The following is a 24561-nucleotide window of genomic DNA, read 5'->3' as shown; positions in this document are numbered from 1 at the left end:
CAGGCTCCCCTGTGTTGCACTCAGTTTCACCATTCCCCTCTCCAGGGATATGACCCGGTCGCTCGCGTCAGTCGCTGCCTTCTCCAGCTCTTTAATGGTTGCCCCCTGGGCTTCCAGTATCTTCCCTTGGGCTTCCAGTATCTTCCCTTGGGCATCCACTTTCTTCTCCAATCTGGTCAGAACATGCTGCACCCCTGACATGGCCCTGGTCACTGCTGCCTGTGCTGCGGCCTCTGCGTCTGCTTTTAACTCTGCCTTGATTGCCTGCAGCTGCTCCCTCACCACCTCGGCAAAGGCTTCCTTCCAATTCACGCCCCCCTCTAACCCCAGGGGAGAGGTTGCCCGCCCGTCTAGCTCTTCTGGATGCGGCGAAGCATCCTTCCCGCCGCTTCGCGTGTTGACTCGTTCGCTCGAGCTGGCTTTCCCTTTGCCCAGTCTACTTCCGGTGCCCCCTTTCTCTTGGCTCCCTTCTGGCACTTTTTTCTCCCCCTTCCCCTTCATCATTTCTTCTCTCCTTGTTCTTCTTTTTCCCCCTTTTCCGCACCCTATTTTTATTTTTTATATATATATATATATATATATATATTTTTTTAAATTTATTTCCCCTACCCCTTTTCTCTTTACCAGTTTTCTTTTGGGAAGAACAGAAATACAAGTCTCTTTTTTCTTTTGTCTTCTTTCCCCACTCAACCAGGAGAGAGAGAGAGAGAGTCCCTTTGTCTTTGCCACGTGGTGGTCACAGCAGTTGGGGGGGGGGGGAGGGGCGAGGGGGCCGGTGGTCGCTGCTGGCTGGGGGGGGGGGGGGGGGGGTGGTCCCCGCTGCTGGCTGGGGGGGGTGTCCCTGCTGGGGGGGGGGGGGGGGTGGGGGGTGTCCCTGCTGCTGGCTGGGGGGGGGGGTGGGGGGTGTCCCTGCTGCTGGCTGGGGGGGGGGGGGGGTGGGGGGTGGGGGGTGTCCCCGCTGCTGGCTGGGGGGTGTCCCCGCTGCTGGCTGGGGGGGGGGTGGGGGGTGGGGGGGTGTCCCCGCTGCTGGCTGGGGGGGGGGGGGGGGGGGGGGAGTGAAGAGGGGCCGCCGCACCGCTCCTGGCCCGCGTGGGGGGGGGGGAAGAGAAGAGGGGCCGCCGCCGCCGCCGCACCGCTCCTGGCCCGCGTGGGGGGGGGGGGGGGAGAGAAGAGGGGCCGCCGCCGCACCGCTCCTGGCCCGCGTGGGGGGGGGAGGGAGAGGGGATGGACCTGCTGCTGTTGGGCCCCCCTATCGCCGCTCCGGCTCCTCGGCTCCTCGGCTCCCGCTCCGGCTCCTCGGCTCCCGCTCCGGCTCCTCGGCTCCCGCTCCGGCTCCTCGGCTCCCGCTCCGGCTCCTCGGCTCCCGCTCCGGCTCCTCGGCTCCCGCTCCGGCTCCTCGGCTCCCGCTCCGGCTCCTCGGCTCCCGCTCCGGCTCCTCGGCTCCCGCTCCGGCTCCTCGGCTCCTCCGCTCCGGCTCCTCCGCTCCGGCTCCGGCTCCTCCGCTCCGGCTCCGGCTCCTCCGCTCCGGCTCCGGCTCCTCCGCTCCGGCTCCGGCTCCTCCGCTCCGGCTCCGGCTCCTCCGCTCCGGCTCCGGCTCCTCCGCTCCCGCTCCGGCTCCTCCGCTCCCGCTCCGGCTCCCTCCGCTCCCGTGATGGGCAAGCTAATGGAGCTAAAGCCTTCTGCCCCTGATGGAATGCATCCCAGAGTGCTAAAAGAGATGGCTAGGGAATTTGAAAATGCACTAGTGATAATTTACCAAAATTCACTAGACTCTGGGGTGGTCCCGGCTGATTGGAAATTAGCAAACGTGACACCACTGTTTCAAAAAGGAGGTAGGCAGAAAGTGAGTAATTATAGGCCAGTGAGCTTAACTTCGGTAGTCAGGAAGATGCTGAATCTATCATCAAGGAAGAAATAGCGAGGCATCTGGATGGAAATTGTACCATTGGGAAGGCGCAGCATGGGTTCATAAAGGGCAGGTTGTTCCTAACTAATTTAGTGGAATTTTTTGAGGACATTATCAGTGCGGCCGATAACGGGGAGCCAATGGATGTGGTATATCTGGATTTCCAGAAAGTCTTTGACAAGGTGCCACACAAAAGGTTGCTGCATAAGATAAAGATGCATGGCATTAAGGGTCAAGTAGTAGCATGGATAGAGGATTGGTTAATTACTAGAAAGCAAAGAGTGGGGATTAATGGGTGTTTCTCTGGCTGGCAATCAGTAGCTAGTGGTGTCCCTCAGGGATCAGTGTTGGGCCCACAATTGTTCACAATTTACATAGATGATTTGGAGTTGGGGACCAAGGGCAATGTGTCCAAGTTTGCAGACGACACTAAAATGAGTGGTAAAGCAAAAAGTGCAGAGGATACCGGAAGTCTGCAGAGGGATTTGGATAGGTTAAGTGAATGGGCTAGGGTCTGGCCGATGGAATACAATGTTGACAAATGTGAGGTTATCCATTTTGATAGGAATAACAGAAAAACGGATTACTACTTAAATGATAAAATATTAAAACATGCTGTTGTGCAGAGAAACCTGGGTGTGCTAGTGCATGAGTCGCAAAAAGTTGGTTTACAGGTGATTAAGAAAGCAAATGGAATTTTGTCCTTCATTGCTAGAGGGATGGAGTTTAAGACTAGGGAGGTTATGCTGCAATTGTATAAGGTGTTAGTGAGGCCACATTGAGTATTGTGTTCAGTTTTGGTCTCCTTACCTGAGAAAGGACGTACTGGTGCTGGAAGGTGTGCAGAGGAGATTCACGAGGTTAATCCCAGAGCTGAAGGGGTTGGATTACAAGGAGAGGTTGAGTAGACTGGGACTGTACTCGTTGGAATTTAGAAGGACGAGGGGGGATCTTATAGAAACATATAAAATTATGAAATGAATAGATAGGATAGATGCGGGCAGGTTATTTCCACTGGCGGGTGAAAGCAGAACTAGGGGGCATAGCCTCAAAATAAGGGGAAGTAGATTTAGGACTGAGTTTAGGAGGAACTTCTTCACCCAAAGGGTTGTGAATCTATGGAATTCCTTGCCCAGTGAAGCAGTTGAGGCTCCTTCATTAAATGTTTTTAAGATAAAAATAGATAGTTTTTTTTGAAGAATAAAGGGATTTAGGATTATGGTGTTCGGTCTGGAAAGTGGAGCTGAGTTCACAAAAGATCAGCCATGATCTCATTGAATGGCAGAGCAGGCTCAAGGGGCCAGATGGCCTACTCCTGCTCCTAGTTTTCATGTTCTTATGTTCTTATCTCCCTGTCTGCTTTTCCTCAGAGCCATACTGGCCCTATTCCCTAGTTCTCCCTTAATGCTTTCACCTTCTGACCTATTGCTCTGGTACCCACCCCCCTGACATACTAGTTTAAACCCTCCCGTGTGACACTAGCAAATCTCGCGGCCAGGATATTTATGCCTCTCCAGTGTAGATGCAACCCGTCCTTCTTATACAGGCCACACCTGCCCCGGAAGTGCTCCCAGTGGTCCAGATAACAGAAACCCTCCCTCCTACACCAGCTGTTTAGCCACGTGTTTAGCTGCTCTATCTTCCTGGAGTAATCCTGAGATTACAGCCCTAGAGGTCCTGTCTTTTAACTTTCTGCCTAGCTCCCTGAACTCCTGCTGCAGGACCCCATGCCCCTTCCTGCCTGTGTTGTTAGTACCAATATGTACAATGACCTCTACCCGTTTGTCCTTCCCCTTCAGGATGTCCGCTACCTGTTCTGAGACATCCTGGACCCTGGCACCAGGGAGGCAATATACCATCCTGGAGTCTCTTTCACGTCCACAGAAGCGCCTCTCTGTGCCCCTGACTATAGAATCCACTATGACTATTGCTCTTCTGCGCTTTGACCCTCCCTGCTGAACATCAGAGCCAGCTGTGGTGCTACTGCTGTTGTTTGCCCCTGATAGGCTATTTCCCCCCACCCCCCACCGACCCTATCCAAAGGGGGAACGTGCAAACTCCACACGGACAATGACCCAAATTGCCCATTGGACACAGATTAAGTTGAAAAGGACCTGCAGAGGTGAGACACACTCCCATTTTTCATAGCTGGGAAGGGTGCAGACGATCTACATGAAGATGCTGTCCAGGTTCGTTTAGACACATACTGACCAATAAAGGTCTTCTTTAATCCATAAGACATAGGAGCAGAATTAGCTCATTGACCCTGGGGTGGGATTCGAACCCGGGTCCTCAGCGCTGCAGTCCCAGTGCTAACCACTGCACCACATGCCGCCCTCAATTCATTTGAGGTTAATGTGCAGGCTCAGTGAGCAGTTAGGAAGACAAATGCAATGTTAGCATTCATGTCGAGAGGGCTAGAATACAAGACCAGGTGTGCACTTCTGAGGCTGTATAAGGCTCTGGTCAGACCCCATTTGGAGTATTGTGAGCAGTTTTGGGGCCCCATATCCAAGGAAGGATATGCTAGCTTTGGAAAGGGTCCAGAGGAGATTCACAAGAAGGATCCCTGGAATGAAGAACTTGTCATGTGAGGAGTAGTTGAGGACTCTGGGTCTGTATTCCTTGAAGTTTAGAAAAATGAAGGGCTATCTTGTTGAAACTTTACAAGATACTGCGAAGCCTGGAGAAATTGGATGTAGAGAGGATGTTTCCACTCGTAGGAAGAGCTAGAACCAGAGGGCACATCTTCAGGCGGAAGGGACAATCCTTTGAAGCAAATGAGGAAGAATTTCTTCAGTCAGAGGGTGGTGAATCTGTGGAACTCTTGACCGCAGAAGGCTGTGGAGGCCAAATCACTGAGTGTCTTTGAGACAGAGATGGATAGGTTCTTGATTAATAAGGAGATCAGGGTTTCTGGGGAGAAGGCAGGAGAATGGGGATGAGAAAAATATCGGCCATGATTGAATGGTGGAGCAGGGTCAATGGGCTAATTCTGCTCCTATGTCTTGTGGGTTAAAGAAGACCTTTGTTGTTCGCTATGTGTCTGAACAGGAAGAGGAACCTGGACAGCACCTTCATGTTGATCGTCTGCACCCTTCCCAGCTATGAAAAATGGGACTGTGTCTCGCCTCTGCAGGTCCATTTTAACTTGATCTGTGTCCAATGGACAATTTGGGCGGAATTTGCGTTGGGAATGCTGGTACAGCAGTACCTCCAGCTCTGTCCCTCCCTTTCTGGTTCACCGGGTAGAGTTCACTCATGCTCCGATTGCGTTTGTATCCAGAGAAATGCCCAAACTCTTTCAGGAGCTTCATGATACCTTCCATGCTGCCTTGTGGGTCCGAGATGCAGAGGAGTAGGTCATCCACGTAAGTGAAACTCTGCTCTCTGTCCCCTCTCTGGATCCCCCTTCCAATTTCTTGCCGTTGAGGGCGATCGGCAGCGTCTCAATTGCCAGGGTGAATAGAAGCGGGAACCTGCCTTGTGCTCCTGTGCAGCTGGAAGTAATTGGAGCTGCTGGTGTTGGTCTGTATGCTCACCATGGAGGGGCGTATACAGGAGTCTTGCCCACAAGGTGAACTCTATTCCCAGCCTAAACTGTTCTAGTTACCTCACTTGACTCTGTTGAAGGCCTTTTCTGCGTCCACGGAAATGATCACTTCTAGTGTTCTGTCACTGGATGGGGTCATTACCACGTTCAGCAGGCATCTGATGTTGGCCATCAGCTGCCAGCCCTTGACAAAGCCCTTCCGGTCTTCTGCACCTCTGGTACGCAGTTCTCCAGTCGCATGGCCAGAATTTCTGCCAGTATTTTCACGTCTGCATTGTGCAGAGATTATGAATTGTTAGACTCATTTAAAGTCTGCAAATTGTATAAATGACAATGATGACCAATTTCCATCTGTGAACCTCATCTGTGTAATAATATACAAATAATGTACCTGCTCGGTTGCCTCACTTCAGAGGGGAAGAGCGATCACAGCAGCAATTGGTGTGAACTATGCCAAAAGATGTAAAACAATCTATGAATGGTTCTGGGGTCCAGACGTCAATCCAAAAATCCACACTCAGTCGGGTTAGCATTGGAGGCAAGGTGCTCCTCACTAGCAAGTCTCAAAAATCTTTCACAGGTACAGGGCCAGTGTTGCCGTAAATTTTTTTAGAGGTCTGTCGAGAACCCATCCGGTCCCGGCTCCTTCCTGCCTGCATGGAGTTAATGCTCTTCATGAACTTCTCCCAGTTCAAGCGGTGCTTCCAGCCCCCTCCTCCTATCTTCCCCCACAACTGGCATGTCCATCCCATCGAGGATCTGTTTCACCCCTCAATCCCCTTTGGGGGCTTCAGTGGTGTACAGTCACCGGTAGAAGGCCTTGAATGCTTCATTGACGTTTTTCAGTTTGGCTACCAGTCTGCAGTTTTTGTACCTAACCTGCACTATTTCCTTTTGTGGCTGCTTTCTCAGCTGGTGAGCCAGGAGGCAGCTGACTTTTCTCAGTGTTCATAGAAGGTCCCCGTGTCTGGTGGAGTTGGGGTACTGCTTTCCTAGTGGATAGCAGGTGAAAGTCCATTTATAGCTTTTTTCCTCACCGCTTGAAGCTCCAAGGTTGAGGCTTCGGATTATTGCGTGTTCACCTCTAGTATGTAGTCGACCAGTTGTTGCCTAGCCGCCCTCTCTTCCCTGTCTCTGCGCGTTTTGTAAACAATAATCTCTCCTCTGATCACGGACTTCAGCGCCGCCCAGAGCATGGAGGGTGAGATCTCCCTGTTCTGTTGTTAGTAATATATTTGTCTATGGCCTGTGATATTTTCCTGCAGAAAGTCCATTATTAACATTAACTATATAAATTAGGCAACAAATACAAACTGATTATATTTATACGACTATCTAATTTCTAACTCGCCCCACCCTCTAAACACACAGACAAACCACAGATGGGTGTTTTTTTAAAGTAAAGGGATAAATGTCTATTTCAGATGGATGTCTTCCATTCAGATTCTTCCTTCTGTCTAGGCCTACAGTTGGATGATACCTTGGCCTTCAGTTGGAATGGTTTTCACCGTAGACTCATCAGCGTCTAGAGACTTCTGCCTTTAGACTGTAGGCAGCACAGAGAGAGCACAGAGCTGCTTCCACCTTGTGTCCAGTGACGTCTCTATAAATTCACTAATAGTAAGCAGCCAAATTCGTGAGAGAGCGCAAACAGCTTTCCCTTTCTGAGTCCAGAAGCTTTCCATTGGGTTCTCCTGAAAACTGCACTAGGTCCTCTGAAAACCGTACCTAACAGGAACCATATGCTGTCGGTTGCTGGGCAAAATACTGACCCTGACCACAAGCCAACCAATTGAACCGAATACCTCTAATCTCGGGTGCCATTTAAATTCTGGGTTCTGCCGTTCAAAACTCAAAAATTTCATAGCAGAGTGTACTGTTTATGCTCGACTTGAAGGTATGTTTCAATAAAAGACCCATGGACCAAAAACCATATAGGCATAATAAAAGAGATAAGGAAATCAACAGGAAGGACCCTTGCATTATCAAAAAGAAAATGCTGGAAAACCTCAGCAGGCCTGGCAACATCTGTAGGGAGAGAAAAGGGTCATCTGGACTCGCAACATTAGCTCTTTTCTCTCCTGCAGATGCTGCCAGACCTGCTAAGATTTTCCAGCATTTTCTTTTTCTTTTTGGCTTCAGATTCAGTATTCGCAGTAATTTGCTTTTATCTTACATTACCAAATATTTATTCCCCACATCATTGTTCTTCTTTTGATGTTGTGAACTTATCTTTTACTGGCATGCTGTGTATAGTGTATATTTTAAAATAATAATTCTTCTACAGACTTCTCGGTCGCTGAATTTAGTGTATGCTATTTGTCAGTTCAAGGTCATTGTCATATTTTGAGATTTCAGATCTTGACATGTATTTGTTAATCTAAATGTAGCTTAATTCTCAAAGCGTTAAATTCGCAAGACAGCAAATGCAGATTGTTGGATTGATGTCTGGCCCCCAGAACCATTCATAGATTGTTTTACATCTTTTGGCATAGTTCACACCAATTGCTGCTGTGATCGCTCTTCCCCTCTGAAGTGAGGCAACCGAGCAGGTTCATTATTTGTATATTATTACACAGATGAGGTTCACAGGTGGAAATTGGTCATTATTGTCATTTATACATTTACAGACTTTAAATGAGTCTAACAATTCATAACCAAACTTCTCACACTTCACCTTGTGGCACTTCAGTTAAATAACAGAAATGAGTACCTAGTTCAGAACCAGGTTACAAGGTGTCAAAGGAATACTATCACACAAGTTGATATTGAGCAGTTTATGTTAACTGCCAGAAAAGTACTTGGCTCTCCACTCTGCAACTGGATCCTTGACTTTCTGACCAACAGACCACAGTCAGTAAGAATGAACACCAACACCACCTCCACAATAGTCCTCAATACCGGTGCCTCGCAAGGCTGCGTACTTAGCCCCCTACTCTACCCCCTGTACGCACACGACTGCATGGCAAAACTTGGTTCCAACTCCATCTACAAGTTTGCTGATGATACGACCATAGTGGGCCGGATCTCGAATAACGACGAGTCCGAATACAGGAGGGAGATAGAGAACCTAGCGGAGTGGTGTAACGACAACAATCTCTCCCTCAATGCCAGCAAAACTAAGAGCTGGTCATCGATTTCAGGAAGCAAAGTACTGTACACACCCCTGTCAGCATCAACGGAGCCGAGGTAGAGATGGTGAGCAGTTTCAAATTCCTAGGGGTGCACATCACCAAAAATCTATCCTGGTCCACTCGCGTCGACGCTATCACCAAGAAAGCACAACAGCGCCTATACTTCCTCAGGAAACTAAGGAAATTCGGCATGTCCACATTAACCCTTACCAACTTTTGCAGATGCACTATAGAGAGCATCCTATCGGGCTGCATCACAGCCTGGTATGGCAACTGCTCGGCCCAGGACCGCAAGGAACTTCAGAGAGTCGTGAATACCGCCCAGTCCATCACACGAACCTGCCTCCCATCCATTGATTCCATCTACACCTCCCGCTGCCGGGGGAAAGCGGGCAGCATAATCAAGGATCCCTCCCACCCGGCTTACTCACTTTCCCAACTTCTTCCATCGGGCAGGAGATTCAGAAGTCTGAGAACACGCACGAACAGACTCAAAAACAGCTGCTTCCCCACTGTCACCAGACTCCTAAATGACCCTCTAATGGACTGACCTCATTAACACTACACCCATGTATGCTTCATCCGATGCCAATGCTTATGTAGTTACATTGTATATATTGTGTTGCCTTATTATGTATTCTCATGTATTTTCTTGAATTCTGTTTAATTCCCTTTTCTTCCCATGTACTGAATGATCTGTTGAGCTGCTTGCAGAAAAATACTTTTCACTGTACCTCGGTACACGTGACAATAAACAAATCCAATCCAAGTAAAAGTCAAATTGCTCAAAGGAACGAGTGATGGTACTTTACCTCTGAAGATATCTATTGCAGACCTGCATGCGTCCTTTTACCCCCATGAGGTGGGTGTTTTGATGGCCAAGTTAGTGGTTTTGTCACCAATAGAGGAGCTACCTGGCTGGAATGATTTCTGGTAAATGTCAGTGGAGGAGGAAGGAGCATGCGTGTGAAGCTGTGTGGAAAGGCAGTGCTCTTAAGGAAGGTGGATTGGCCATCAATCAGAGGCTTAAAGAAGGCTTATTTTCTGACTGTCAGATGAGAATATCATTTAATATGTCTGAGGTTCAATTTCAAGGAGCAAGTGGAAGGAAGCCAAATGGAATGTTTACCTTTATTTCAAAGGAAATTGAGTATAAAAATAGGCAAGTCATGCTAAAACTTTGCAAGACACTCTAGTCTTTTGGTCCCCTTTTCTAAGGAAAAATACACTGGCACTGGAGGCAGTCCAGAGAAGGTTCACTAGGTTGAACTCTGGTATGGAGAGACTTTCTTATGAGGAGAGGTTAAGGAGATTGGGCCTGCACTCATTGAAATTTAAAAGAATGGGACATATATGATTCGGGGCTTATCAGGGTGGTTGCTGTGGGAGAGTTCATCTTGTGGGAGAGTCTAGGACCAGAGGGAATAATCCAAGTAAGAGCGAGATAAGGAGGAATTTCTCCCAGAGGGTAGTAATGTGGACTTCTTTACAACAAACGGCTATTGAGGGGGGTCGTTAAGTATGTTCAAGGCTGACATACAGATTTTTAAATCAGTAAAGGGGATGGGGGTTAAGGTGGGGAAAGTAGAGTTGAGGATTATCATATCAGATCAGTCGTGAATTTACTGACTGGCAGAATGGACTCGATGGGCCAAATGACCACCTTCAGCTCCCACGTCTTCTGCTCAATCTCTTTGTACAAGGTATTCTCTGAAGAGTCAGAGTTTGCATCACATCTTGTCTAATCATATCTGGACAAAACCCACTCTCTCAACCAGATACTCGGTGGTTGCATTTTATTATCAATTATCAAAATTTTAATCTATAACCCACTTTGATGAAAGCAAGTGCCATATTAAGAGGATATGGTTTTAGTGTGGAGTTTTGGTCCTAATGCTGATTACCATAATTTAAACTTGCCTGATAACATCTAAAGGTTCAGCACTCAATTAGGTACCATATAGGATGGCTGAGTGGACATGGCTGTGTCGGTCTTTGTGGACGAGGGATATCCACAAGGGAAAAGCAGTCCACCATATGAAATGGGTCATTCAGCCCTTCGAGTTTGTAGCTGATCAGAACTAGTATTGGAGTCTTTCAAGCGACAATTGATTAGGATAAAAGAAATTCATGTTCCTGAGAGAACGACAGATAAGTATGGCAAGTTTAGGGAGCCTTGGATAACGAGGGCTATTGTGAACCTTTTCAAAAAGAAAAATACTTTTGTGCAGTCTAAAAGGATGGGGACAGTCAACCCATGAGGAGTATAAATAAAGTAGGAAGGCGCTTAAGTGGTAAATTAGGAGGGGTCATGAAGTCCTTGGCAAGTAGGATTAATGTGAATCCCCAAGTTTTTTTTATTCATGTGTAAAAAGCAAGAGGGTGGTCAGCACTTAAGGACAGTGGGGGGAGTCTGTGTTGAGCCAAAGGAAATGGACGAGGTACTAAATGAGTATGTAGCATCAGTGTTTACCAAAGAAAGGCTCTTTGTGTAAGCTGATTCTTGAGTAAGGTGTATGGACAGTGGATAATGTTAACATCAAAAAGGAGGAGGTATTGGGCCTTTTAAAAGATATTAAGATAGATTAATCTGCTGGGCCGGATGGGATTTACCTCCGAATACTGAGGGGAAACAAGGGAGTAAATTGTTGGGGCCTTGACTGACATCTTTGTCTTCTCATTGGTTGCAGGTGAGATCCCAGATTACTGGAGAATAGCTACTGTGGTACCCTTGTTTAAGAAAGGTAGCAGGGATAATCCTGGAAACTTTCGGCCGGTGAGCCTCATGTCGGTAAATTATTGGTGAGGCGGGGTGGGATTCTCTGACCCCAGGGCGAGGTTGGAGAATCACCAGGCCGGGCGCAATTCACGTGATGACACCCCGATGCTGGTCGGCCGATACTCCGGTGACCGGAGAATCGGCGCCAGCGGCGTTGGTACGGCGCCGGTCAGGGGCCACCTACGCAGCCCCGCCCCTCCCCGCACAGATGGGCCAAGTGGCCGCCAAGATGGACAGTGGTCTTACCCGGTGGGACCTTGTCCATCCTGCGGGGGGTGGCCTGGTTGTTGGGGGGGGGGGGGGGGGGCCTGGCCTGGCCTGCGATCGGGGCCTACTGATCGGCGGGCCGACTTCTCCTGGTGGGAGCCTCTTTTACTCCATGTTGGCCCCTGCAGCTCTCCGCCATGTTGCATTGGGGCCGCCGCGGAGAAGGAAGCTAGCGCATGTGGGTGAATTCGTGCCGGCCGCAGCACGCACACGCAGACCCTCGGCGCCCGTTTGACGGCGGTATCGGCATCAGGAGCTGCGTGAGTCGCTCCAGTGCCATGCTGAGCCCCTCCTGAGGGCTCAGGATCACTGCTCCCGGGGGTCTGTTGATGGCGTCGTAAAATACAACGGCGATTACAGCACTCGGGATCAGAGAATCCCTCTCAGGATTTATGCACAGTTGGAAACAAATGGACTCATTAGCGATAGATAGCATGGTTTTGTGAAGGGGAGGTCGTGCCTCGCTAACTTGATCGAGTTTTTTCAGGAGGTGACAAAGATGATTGAGGGGAAGACAATGGATGTTATTTATAAGGTCTTCAGTAAAGCCTTTGACGAGGTGCCTCATGGCCGACTAGTACAAAAGGTGAAGACACACTGGATCAGAGGTGAGGTGGTAAGATGGATACAGAACTAGCTTGGTCACAGAAGGCAAAGGGTAGCAGTAGAAGGGTGTTTTTTCTCAATGGACGGTTGTGACTAGTTCCACAGGGGTCTGTGTTGGGCCCTCTGTTATTTGTAGTAAAGGTAAATGATGCAGCTGGTCTGATTAGTAAGTTTGTGGATGGCACCAAGGTTGGTGGAGTGGCAGATAGTGTTGAGGATTGTCAGAGGATACAGCAGGACATAGGTTGGAGATTTGGGCAGAGAAATGGAGTTTAATCCGCACAAGTGTGAGGTAATGCATTTTGGTAGGTTTAACAGAGGGGAGATGTACCTTAAATCGCAAAACTCTTTAGGAATGTAGAAAGTCAGAGACCTGGGCGTGCAGGTCCACAGATCTTTGAAGGTGGCAACACAAGTGGACAAGGTATTCAAGAAAACATATGGAATGTTTGCCTTAATTGGACAGTGAAATGAAAAAATCGCTTATTGTCACAAGTAGGCTTCAAATGAAGTTATTGTGAAAAGTACAGTGCATAGTGTAAAAACTGGCAAGTTATGCTACCGTTGTATAGAACCGTGGTAAGGCTGCACGTGGAATGTTGCGCACAATTCTGAATAGGCCGAGAGGCTGAATAGACTCAGACTGTTTTCATTAGAAAGACTAGGTTGAGGGGTGACCTGATAGGAGGGCGACAAGATTATGAGGAGCATGGATAGAGTGGATGGGCAGGAACTCTTCCCAGGGTGGAGGGATCAGTCACCAGGGGGTACAGGTTTAAGGTCCGTGGGACAAAGTTTAGAGTAGATGTGCGAGGCAGTTTTTTTATGCAGAGGGTGGTGAGTGCCTGGAACACGTTGGCAGGGGAGGTTGTGGAAGCAGATACATTAACAGTGTTCAAAAGGCATCTTGAGTGCTGAGGGTTTTGGCAAAGGTTGGTATCATGCCAGGTACAGGCTTGGAGGGCCAATGGGCCTGTTCCTGTGCTGTACTGTTCTTTGTTCTAACACTTCTCCCCATAGCCCTTAATTCCCGACTGATTTAAAACCTATCACTCTCAGCCTTGAAAATGTTCAAGGACTCTACCTCGAGAGCTTCCTGGGGTAGATAATTCCAAGGATTCACTACTCTTTGAAAGAAGAAATACTTCCTCAAATCCATTTTAAATGCACACCTCCTTATTCTGTGACTATGCCCTTTGGTCCTACAAACTCCCAAGATTGGAACACCCTCCTAAAGTTTTCCCTATTCTAAGAGTCTTGCGTTTCAACCATTTTACCTCTCATTCTTCTGAACTCGAAAGAAGACAGACCCAATCTGTTTAATGTTTCCTCCTGTGGCAGTCCCTCAGTACCTGGGGTCATCCTAGTAAACCACCTCTGCACTGCATCCAGTGATATATCATTCCTTAGATAAGGGGACCAAATCAAATTCTAAATGTGGCCTTATTATTATTATATTATTATTATTATTGTTATTTATAACATTAGAACATAGAACAGTACAGCACAGAACAGGCCCTTCGGCCCTCGATGTTGTGCCGAGCAATGATCACCCTACTTAACCCGTATACCCGTAACCCAACAATCCCCCCATTAACCTTACACTACGGGCAATTTAGCATGGCCAATCCACCTAACCCGCACATCTTTGGACTGTGGGAGGAAACCGGAGCACACGGAGGAAACCCACGCACACAGGGGGAGGACGTGCAGACTCCACACAGACAGTGACCCAGCCGGGAATCGAACCTGGGACCCTGGAGCTGTGAAGCATTTATGCTAACCACCATGCTACCCTGCTGCCCCTAATTAATTCTGCCCTCATAGCTTTGTAATTCCCTTTTTTAAGTTTTCCACTAATATTTTAGTCCTGATTTTCTCTCACTCCAGCTGAATGCTACTAATTCTGAGGGGATCCTTAACCTTGAGATAAGTTACACATTCCCCGGTCCAATATAACCTGATCCCCAGTTGGCTCCATAACACATCACTGCAAGAAACAATCCCAAATGAATTAATTCCCTTGGTTGCTGTTTCTAATTTGATTAGCCCAATCTATATGAAAATTAAAGTCTCCCATGATTAATTTCTCCTTTTACGTGCATTTGTTATTTCTTGAATTTAAACTCTTTCTGGAAATGTGGCTACTATTCAGGATGTTAAGGGCCAGGGTTTACAGAACACCAAAGTATATCATGGAGTTCACCTGACCCACAACGTTTAATAGATTTTGGTTATGAGGGTGACAAGGGTCCCCTTTCCAGGTGTGATGCAACAGAGATCTTAAGTATTTTTAAACAAGACCATGTTTATTCTATGAATCCAGTTAGCATTTTATAAATACACCAAAAACATCTTATCAACTACCAACACTGATAGCCCCCCCCCCCCCCCCCAAAGATACAATATTCTCGAGGTAACTCTTAGTAACTTTCCTAACAACATCCATAAGCCAAACACCCCATTTGCCTACAAAAACAGGTCTGCATTCCTTACAGGAACGGGTATTAATTTGAAATTACCAAGTGATCTGGAAATATTCATTAGCATGCAGAGAGAGACCAAAATACACCACCTTGGTTTGGATGCAGCTCCCCAACTGAAAACCGAAAGTAAAACTCAGAACTAAAAACAGCTTCCAGCTCAAAACAAAGTAAAAAGCAGAGCCAGAGCCCAGCTCCATCCACACAATGACATCACTGCAGCCACTTGAGAAGACAAACATTTCTTAAAGTCACATTCCCATGACAAGGGCCCTATACAATACGTCTACCACTCTCCTTCCTTTTGGTATTTTTCACTGCACCCACATCCACCCCGCCCCCATCTTCTGAGCCTAGATCGTCCCTCAGAACCGCGCTTATTCCCTCTTGTTGGCAGAGCTACCCCCCTGCCCCACTTTTGTGTTCCTGCCACTCATTCCTAAAAGTCAAATAGCCATGGATATTGATTTCCCAACCTGATTTTCCTTGCAATCAAATCAGGAGCAGAACGTCCGGTGGCTACATGTAGGTGGAGGTTGTGCATTGGGTGGCTCCTGCTCGAGCTTTCATTTTTTTTTTTGGCCCTTTGCACCCATTTTGGGGAGAAATTTTATATGAATGGTCTCCAATAAAGTTGTGGTAATCAGAAAATGTCAAAAACCCAACGGAAGAATACGGGATGAAAAAGACAGACTAGTTTCCGTTCCGAGAGCTGGAGTTCATTGAGTGCTGTGGGATGAAAGATGGCGGGGCCAAACTTGCAAGGTGGCGCGACGCCCATGACGGTGGACACATTGGCTGGGATGATGCCGGTGGAGTTTGAGCAGCAGTTTACCAAGCATTTTGAGTGGCATGGAAAGGAGATGATCGGAACAATCAAAACAGTTGATGGATGATACATTGGCCCCGATAAAGGAAGATCTAGGTAAGACGTCGGAGGTGGTGCTGGAGCATGGAGAGGTGTTGAAGGGGTTGGGGAGGCATCATCGCAGCACAGTGACCAGCTCGCCTCGATGGGAGAGGAGCTGTGGAAGGTGGAAATAATATAATGGAGGACCTGGAGAACAGGTCACGGTGGCAGAATCTTCTGATTGTGAGACTGGAGGGCCGGAGGCCAAATGAGTACTTTCAGAGATGTTTGGCAAGTTACTGGGGGAGGAGGAGAGCATCTCCCTCTGAGCTGGGTCGGGCTCATCGGCCCCTCCGGCTGAAGCCAAAGGGTAATTATTCACTGAGAGTTGTGATCTGTTTTCACAGCTAACAGATGAAGGAAAAGGTCTTGAGGTAGGTCAGATAGACAGAACCAGGTGAAGTGGGAAGGCTGTGGTATTCGTATTTACCAGGGTGTCATGGTGGAGCTGGCAAGACAATGGGCAGCCTTTAACAGGGCTAAGGCGGCGCTCTGTGTAATGTGTGTTTCTGAGGTGGTCCACCTGTCGAAGGTGAGAGCACAGTGTTATTCCAGGGACTATTACTTGAGATGGCTGAGGAGGTGGAGGCGGAGGCATTCGATGAGGCAGAGGCATTTTTGACGGTTGAAGGATTGGGACTGAATTGAATTTGGACTTTGTTTTCTTGTGTTGTGCTTGGGATGGGATGGTTTGGGGACGGTGAGATAACGTGTTTGTGGGGGTGGTGGGGTGGAATTCCTTTCCCCTTTTGGGGTGGAATTCCTTTCCCCTTTTGGGGTTTATCATGTTTGGCTGGTTTAGAAGGGCTGGGTGTGGGGTTTTCTTTCTGCTGGTTTTTGTACTCGGAATGTTGGGGGAGAGGGGGCTCTGGTGGGAGCCATCTTGCTCGCAAACGTAAGTTGGCTGGTGAACTAGGGAGAGCGGCCACAGCTGGTCGGGCCTGTATGGACAGGTCTCAATGCACCTCAGAGGTGTGAATGGATGGGAGATGACTGCACTCTGGGAGGGATGGGTGCAAGAGTTCATTATTGATCAATCCACCTAGCGTTTCAGCTGCCTGGGAGTGAGGGTGATAAGATTGGATCTGGAGTATTGCTGACCCTTCATGCATGTTGATTTGCCCTGTACAGTGAGCTGGCAATGTTGTTGAAACAAATTGTCAACAAAAAACTCGAATGCAATTAAGCAGCGATATTTTGAGAGGGTGGTACTTGCAAGCCATCCAGAATTTCAACCAAGGGCTGTTTATTGGGGGTATTCGCACTTCCAATCTACCCTTTGTTTGATTCAGCCCACAAAATTAGTGCCCCATTGTTTGTTTGATGCTGGAATACTGGTCTCTTGGTGTAACTCTACTGCAAAGTGATTTCAGAAATAAACATACAATTATTTGGTTTGTATGACGCATGATCTTGAGACATACTAATAACGAGTGAAAGAGAAAATGCTGGAAAATCTCAGCAAGTCTGGCAGCATCTGTAGGGAGAGAAAAGAGCTAACGTTTCGAAAGTGGGAAATATTTATACCGTGGAGTGAGAATGAAAGGTGAGTCATAGCCACAAAAACCCAGGGAAAGCGGGTGCTAATGGCCACAGAAATCAAGCGCAACCTCAAACAAACCATTATTTGCAGCAAACTACCCAGCCTTCAGAACAGCGACCACGACACCACACAACCCTGCCATAGCAATCTCTGTAAGACGTGCCAGATCATCGACATAGATACCACCATTACACGTGAGAACACCACCCACCAGGTACGCGGTACATACTCGTGCGACTCGGCCAACGTTGTCTACCTCATATGCTGCAGAAAAGGATGTCCCAAAGTGTGGTACATTGGCGAGACGATGCAGACGCTGCAACAACGAATGAACGGGTATCGTGCGACAATCACCAGGCAGGAATGTTCCTTTCCAGTCGGGGAACACTTTAGCAGTCAAGGGCATTCAGCCTCTGATCTCCGGGTAAGCGTTCTCCAAGGCGGCCTTCAGGACACACAACAATGCAAAATTGCCGAGCAGAAACTTGTAGCCAAGTTCCGCACACATGAGTACAGCCTCAACCGGGACCTGGGATTCATGTCGCATTACATTCACCCCCCACCATCTGGCCTGGGCTTGCAAAACCCTACCAACTGTCCTGGCTTGAGACAATTCACACCTCTTTAACCTGGGGTTACCCCTATCTCTGGATCTGTAAAGACTTGATTACCTGCAAATGCTCGCATTCCAAGCATTGTCTGGCATCTTTGAATTTGTCTATATATATGTTTCTGGAACATACCTCTTCATTCACCTGAGGAAGGAGCAGTGCTCCGAAAGCTAGTGTTTGAAACAAACCTGTTGGACTTTAACCTAATTAAAGACTTTAACCTAGCTAAAACTTCTTACTGTCCTCACCCCAGTTCAACACCGGCATCTCCACATCACAGAAATCAAGGGGAAAGTGTTAATGGCAGTCCCCAGAGAGGACAAAAGATGTGAAAGGTCAAACAGCAGGGAAACTAACATCAGAGGATGAACTGTAGGTGTGGGGGAAGGGGAGGGGGGGGGGGGGGGGGGGGGCAGGGGAAGGGGGAAGCAAAGAGCAGAAAGGTGCAGGATAGGTGGATAAGATTAGAGGGGGAATTAAATATATATTAAGAAACAAATGGTAAAAGACAGTTAAAATTAAATGAAAACAAATGGGTCGAGGTGGGGTAGAGCTGATCATCTGAAGTTGTTGAATTCGATGTTCGGGCCGGGAGGCTGTAGCGTGCCTAACCAGAAGATGAGATATTGTTCCTCCAGTTTGTGTTGCGCTTCACTGGAACATTGCAGCAGGCCAAGAACAGACATGTGGGCATGGGAGCAGGGTCTTTTGTTAAAATGGCAAGCAACAAGAAGGTCAGGGTCCTGAATGCACACAGACCGAAGATGCTCAGCAAAGCGATCACCCAGTCTGCGTTTGGTCTCTCCAATATAGAGGAGACCACATTGGGAGCAGCGAATGCAGTAGACTAAATTGGAAGAGATGCAAGTGAAACGCTGCTTAACCTGGAATGAGTGTTTTGGGCCTGGGATATTAAGCACAGAAGAGGTATAATAACCGAGCAGTGGGTAATCTATTAATTTCATGCCTGCTCACTTTGCATCTCCCAATTAAATTCAAATGGTCTTTTCCATGCTGCCACATGGTGCAATCCTGCAGTTTATTAGATTGGTTTCAAGATGTGACTTGCAAAATAATGTATTTAGCAACATTGTCTTTGCAGCTTGTATTATGATTGATTTGCAGCGAATGTGAAGGCTCTTTCTAAATTGAAGTTTATTAACTTTAGGCTTCTTGATGATGAACTATAATCTGTGTTCAAATCTTAATTCTTGATGTATATCCTTCATTCTTGATGTACATCCTTCATCCACAAAATCCCACCTAGCTATGCATCCTATTAGGCCACTTGTAGAACTGTTATTTTGTTTTGTTACGAATTTGCACTCTAGGCCTGTTTAGCTCACTTGGCGAGACAGCTGGTCCGTGATGCCAGAGCAAGGCCAGCAGCGTGGGTTCAATTATCGTACTGGCTGAGGTGATTAATGAAAAGCCTTCTCTTTAAAAATTGAGTACCCAATTATTTATTTTTCCAATTAAGGGCAATTTAGCGTGGCCAATCCACCTAACCTGCACATCTTTGGGTTGTGGGGGTGAAACCCATGCAGACATGGGGAGAATGTGCAAACCCCTCGGGGGCAGTGACCCAGAGCCGGGATTCGAACCTGGGTCCTCAGCATGCAGTCCCAGTGCTAACCACTGCACCGTGTGCTGCCATCAGGCCCCGTCTTCTCAATCTTCCCTTGTCTGGGTTCATCCTCGGGTTAAACCGCCACCAGTCAGCTCTCCCCTTACAAAGGGAAAGCAGTCTATGGTCATCTGAGACTGTGGTGACTTTACCTTAGTCTGTATTATTATTGCTTCAGAATAAAAACCAGTCCTGGAGTTTATCAAGTGCAAAGACTTAGCATAAAAATGTTTTGTCTACAGTGTCATTGACATCTTTTTATCATGCCATGCAATGTAACTTTCACGGGATCAATAAATTTTTGACTTCACCCTAAAGGTGTTTTGAGGACATAAATGATGCTCAAGACTGTCAGCAAGGGGGAAGCATGGTGACGCAGTGGTTACACTGCTGCCTCATGGAGCCAAGGTCCCCGGTTCGATCCCGGCTCTGGGTTACTGTCCATGTGAAGATTGCACATTCTCCGTGTTTGTGTGGGTTTTGCTCCCACAACCCAAAGATGTGCAGGCTAGATGGATTGGCCACGCTAAATTGCCCCTTAATTGGAAAAAAAATGAATTGGGCACTTAAATGAAAAAAAAAGACTCAGCAAAATAACATTAAATCAATTATGACTGGGACAAGTAGTTTAGTCCCAGCTATTTATTCAAATAGGAGCTGCTTTAGTTAGAGAATGAAAACAGGTGCTAAATAAGACACTTTGTGAATGTCTGGTTTTAGCACATAATTTTGGTCTTAATTGCTTATTACTGCTTTTTGAACTTGCTTACTTGGATGTGGTAAAACAAATACCTGCAGCTTGGCACTTTGTTCGACTCTCATTTCATGGAGCAGTTTTTCGCCTCCATTTGCCCACCCCATTGAAGATTTAGAGTATATTGGCTGACATGTTGGCAGGTTTCGGGATGGCTCAGGAACAAGGACATTTGAGATTGCAAAAGCATCAATAGTTTCAGATGCAGATCGGGTGTTGCAGGGATGGAAGTATCATTTTTTGGTGACAAATACATTGGGAGAATTGGTCACAATCTAACGGGTGGCATGGTAGCACAGTTGCTTCACAGCTCCAGGATCTCAGGTTCAATTCCCGGCTTGCATCACTGTCTGTGCGGGGTCTGCATGTTCTCCCGGTGTCTGCATGGGTTTGCTCCGATTTCCTCCTACAAGTCCCAAAAGTCTTGCTGTTCTGACATTCAAGACATTCTGAATTTTCCCTCAGTGTACCTGAACAGGTGTGGTTACTAGGGGTTTTTCACAGTAACTTCATTGCAGTGTTAATGTAAGCCAACATACCATTAGCCTTCCTTACCACTTGCATGCTTACCATCAGAGACTGCTGCACAAGGACACTCGGGTTCCGCTGCACATGCCCCTCTCCCAATTTACAACCATTCCGGTAGTAATCTGCCTTCCTGATTTTCTTCCAAAGTGAATAACCTCACTTATCCAAATTATATTGCATCTGCCATTGATTTGCCCACTTGCCCAACCTGTCCAGATCTTGCTGTAGGATCCCTGCATCCTCCTCACATTTCACCCTCCCACCCAACGTTCTATCATCTGCAAACTTTGAGATGTTACATTTTGTTCTCTCATCCAAATTATTTATATATATTGTGATCCCTGTGGTACCCCACTAGTTGCTGCCTGCCAATTTGAAAAGGACCCATTAATTCTTACTCTTTGTTTCCTCTCTGCCAACCAGTTTTCTATCCATCTCAATACAATTCCCCCGATCCCATGTGCTTTAATCTTGCACAATAATCTCTTATGCGGGACTTTGTCAAAGCCTTCTGAAAGTCCGAATATACCACATCGACTGGCTCCTCCTTGTCAACTGTACTGGTTACATCTTCAAAGAATTCCAACAGATTTGTCAAGCATGATTTCCCCTTCATAAATCCATGCTGACTCTGACTGATCCTGCCACTGCATTCTAAATGTTCCGCTATAAAGTCCTTGATAATTGATTCAAGAATTTTCCCCACTACCGATGTTAGGCTTACTGGTCTATAATCCCCTACTTTATCTCTACCTCACTTTTTGAATATTGGAGTGACATGAGCTACCCTCCAATCTGCAGGGACAGTTCCAGAGTCTATAGAATCCTGGAAGATGACCACCAATGCATCCACTATTTCCAGAGCCACATCCTTGAGCATTCTGGGATGCAGATTCTCGGGCCCTGGGGATTTATCTGCCTTCAATCCCATCAATTTTCCCAGTACCATTTCTCTACTAATGTTGATCTCCCTCGGTTCTTCCCTCTCACTGAACCTTTCATTGTCCAACATTTCTGGTATCTGATTTCTGCCCTCTTTTGTGAAGACGAAATCACAGTATGCATTCAATTGCTCAGCCATTTCTTTGTCCCTTATTACGCATTCCCCTGTTTCTGTCTGTAGGGGGCCTATATTTTTCTTTACCAATCTCTTTCCCTTCACACGTCGATGGAAACTCTTAATGTCAGTCTTTAGGTTCCTGCAAGCTTCATGGCACTTATGGCGCCTTTGCCAATGTCTTGGCTGAGATGAGCCAACTTAAATTAGACCAGGAATGGAATTCTTTCTTCCTGTTCTGAGTCTTTGTGCAGGCAATGGCACATAGCCTAATGTGTTGTCAGATCAGACATTTGGCACTTAATTTCAAAAGACCAGGTATCACTTTGAAACTCTGGATGACTATTTATTTAATAATAATACTTTCATCAGTAATTGTAATGGTGGCAAAAGAGAGAAAATACTTTGAACTTGCTGTACACGCTGCTCTTAAATTGAGAATGGCAAGAAATGGTGAATTGTATGGAGGTTGGCAAGTCACATTATGGAAATATGCTAAATGTATGCATTCAGAAGCAGATTGCCCCACCAATTACTGCAGTGATCTTTTCCCCCTTGAATCTTTGCAGGACAACTGTAAAACTAAAAGAAGAAGTGAAGATGGAGAAGAAATCTAGTTTCTGGGACAGTTTGGGAATTAAACAGAATTCAGCCAGCAAGGTCCCCACAGAGGATGAGGGTTGGGATCCACAAGTGATGGCGGAAAACCCTTGTAACAGTCTGACTGATACCAATGCCTGGCCTGACTGGACGAGTGAGACTAGTGGCAGTTCCAAATATACTAGTCTGGACAATGAAGCAAACACAAGCGGCTCCAAATGGAGCATAATGACAGCAGGGAAGCTGCCTGGAATAAGGAGACGCAGCAAAGGAAATCTGACTGACTGCTGGGAGGAGCTTGAGTGATACTTGGTTATCTGCCTTAATGTTGGTCCACATTCGGTTTGCATCATTCTTCACTGCTTGTATTTATAGTCATGCTTTCTTTGATTTCCTTCTGCACCTAATTCAGCGTAATTGTGTGCACAAGTGAAGAAATCTGCCTGATCAGCACTATATTTCAATTGAGTCAGTGTTGGTAATCTCCTATATGTTGTGCCATAATTATTTCAATAAATGTGATTACATGTTTTCCATTTAGGTGACCTTTCACTATAAGTTGCTCCATTAGTGTTCATTATTTGACATCAGCTTAACTGAGTGCCTAAATATAATTATATTTATTAATATTTTACCTCTTTTTAAAATTTAAGCAAAAGGAGGGTGGTAGGACTACTGACGGTACAAGTGAATTGTGATCTGAAAGGAAAAACGTATTAGCTCCTCCATTTAGCTCTGCTGTATGATGCTTTTCAGTCTGGGTGAGAAGGGATAACAGTCCATCCAGTAAGTTGCATTTGAATGTTTGTTGAAGCTGGAATTTGTTGGAGACCAGTACCTGACCAGCATTGGGTGTTGTTCTAGAACATATGTGCCTCCCCTTATTTAACTTTTGACCAGCATTCTTGGAGCAACTCAGTATCCAGATGCAACAGACACCACTGATTTGAGATAATACTCGAGGGTGATCCAGCAACTTTATTTTCAATTGATCTTTCTCAGCGACGTCATGTTATGTTTTTGACTTTTACAACTCTACCATCTTTTCCACTCTCGAGTGAAGATACTGATTGATGCTGATTAGGAGGGGTTAGTGGGTTATGGGGATAGAGTGGATGTGAGGGCTTAAGTGAGTCAGTGCAGACTCGATGGGCCAAATGGCCTCCTCCTGCACTGCATATGTAAGTATGTATGTTCAGATACAGTAATATTATCCTTCATCCAATTCCATAGTGTGAACCTGAAGAAATGAGGATTGTTACAAGTCCAATCCTCTACTGCCACAGGTGTCCACAGACACACACTTCCAGCAACATTTGGTGACTGAGGATCAGGAATAGGAATATTGGCTAAATTGTTTCCTAATCGCAATTTAGGGCACGGGTTAATTGTAGAATTGCGATTGACATCTCAACTGAGAACAGCAACACACCGATAGTGCACTGATTGCATCCGAACCTAAAATTAAGTGTTTAAAAATTAGATCTTTTATCCAATCAACAAATTTGGCAGCTCTAGATTGGGGGCAGATTTTATAAAATCGGCTTTTCTGGTTTTACACTTTTCAAGACTGAAAATCTGTTTTGGAATATGTATCCTAATTCTTTTATAGAACATCTCCATATTCGCCATAAATGTGCTTTGTGTGTGCAAATTGTTAATGAAGTACAATTGGAGAATCACTGGACTAGATTAATAATACCTGTAATAAGCTACTGAAAAGTATCCGTTTGTTCATTTATATAAGGGTTCGAACCATCCATTTTAGGAAGTTATCAAGGGCTTGCCTCACTATAACATTTGCCATGGTTATCTCCTTTTTACGTGGGAATTACATACAAATTGTGAAATTAGATTTAAGATGTTTAGGGTGAAATGAGAAAGCACTTTTGGTGCCCCCCCCACCCCCCACCACACACACACCCCTACCTACGGGGCTGAAAGGTTTGTCAATAAAAATGTTCAGATTGAGATTGATAAATTTTTGTTAGTTTAAGGTATCACAGACAAAAGCATAAAAAGTGAATAACATTGGGTTGAGCTACAGATTAGCTGTGATCTAATTGAATGGAAGGAGCCAGCTAAATGGCCTGCTACTGCTCCTATGGGTTTGTCTGTGTCCGGAAATGACAATACTGTGCTCCCTGAAGTTGGTTTAGCCTCCTTATACTGGCAAATATTGACATGACTGCCTAACACTAAT

General features: G+C 46.5%; 1 protein-coding gene across 7 annotated transcripts in view; it reads left to right on the top strand.

The window, feature by feature from the left end:
* LOC119967621 (testis development-related protein-like) overlaps window positions 1-22898 on the top strand; it is an 85532-nt gene extending 62634 nt beyond the window's left edge. For all 7 annotated transcript variants that reach the window (XM_038800391.1, XM_038800390.1, XM_038800396.1 and 4 more), the window contains exon 5: window positions 22328-22898. In XM_038800391.1, coding sequence (XP_038656319.1) covers window positions 22328-22664 — 337 coding nt within the window. In that variant the 3' untranslated portion in view covers window positions 22665-22898. The remainder of the gene's footprint in view (window positions 1-22327) is intronic.
* Window positions 22899-24561: the final 1663 nt, after the last annotated feature.

Source organism: Scyliorhinus canicula, chromosome 6 (genome assembly GCF_902713615.1).
Source record: "Scyliorhinus canicula chromosome 6, sScyCan1.1, whole genome shotgun sequence".
Classification (NCBI taxonomy): Eukaryota; Metazoa; Chordata; class Chondrichthyes; order Carcharhiniformes; family Scyliorhinidae; genus Scyliorhinus; species Scyliorhinus canicula.
This window is presented reverse-complemented; position numbering and strand designations above follow the sequence as displayed.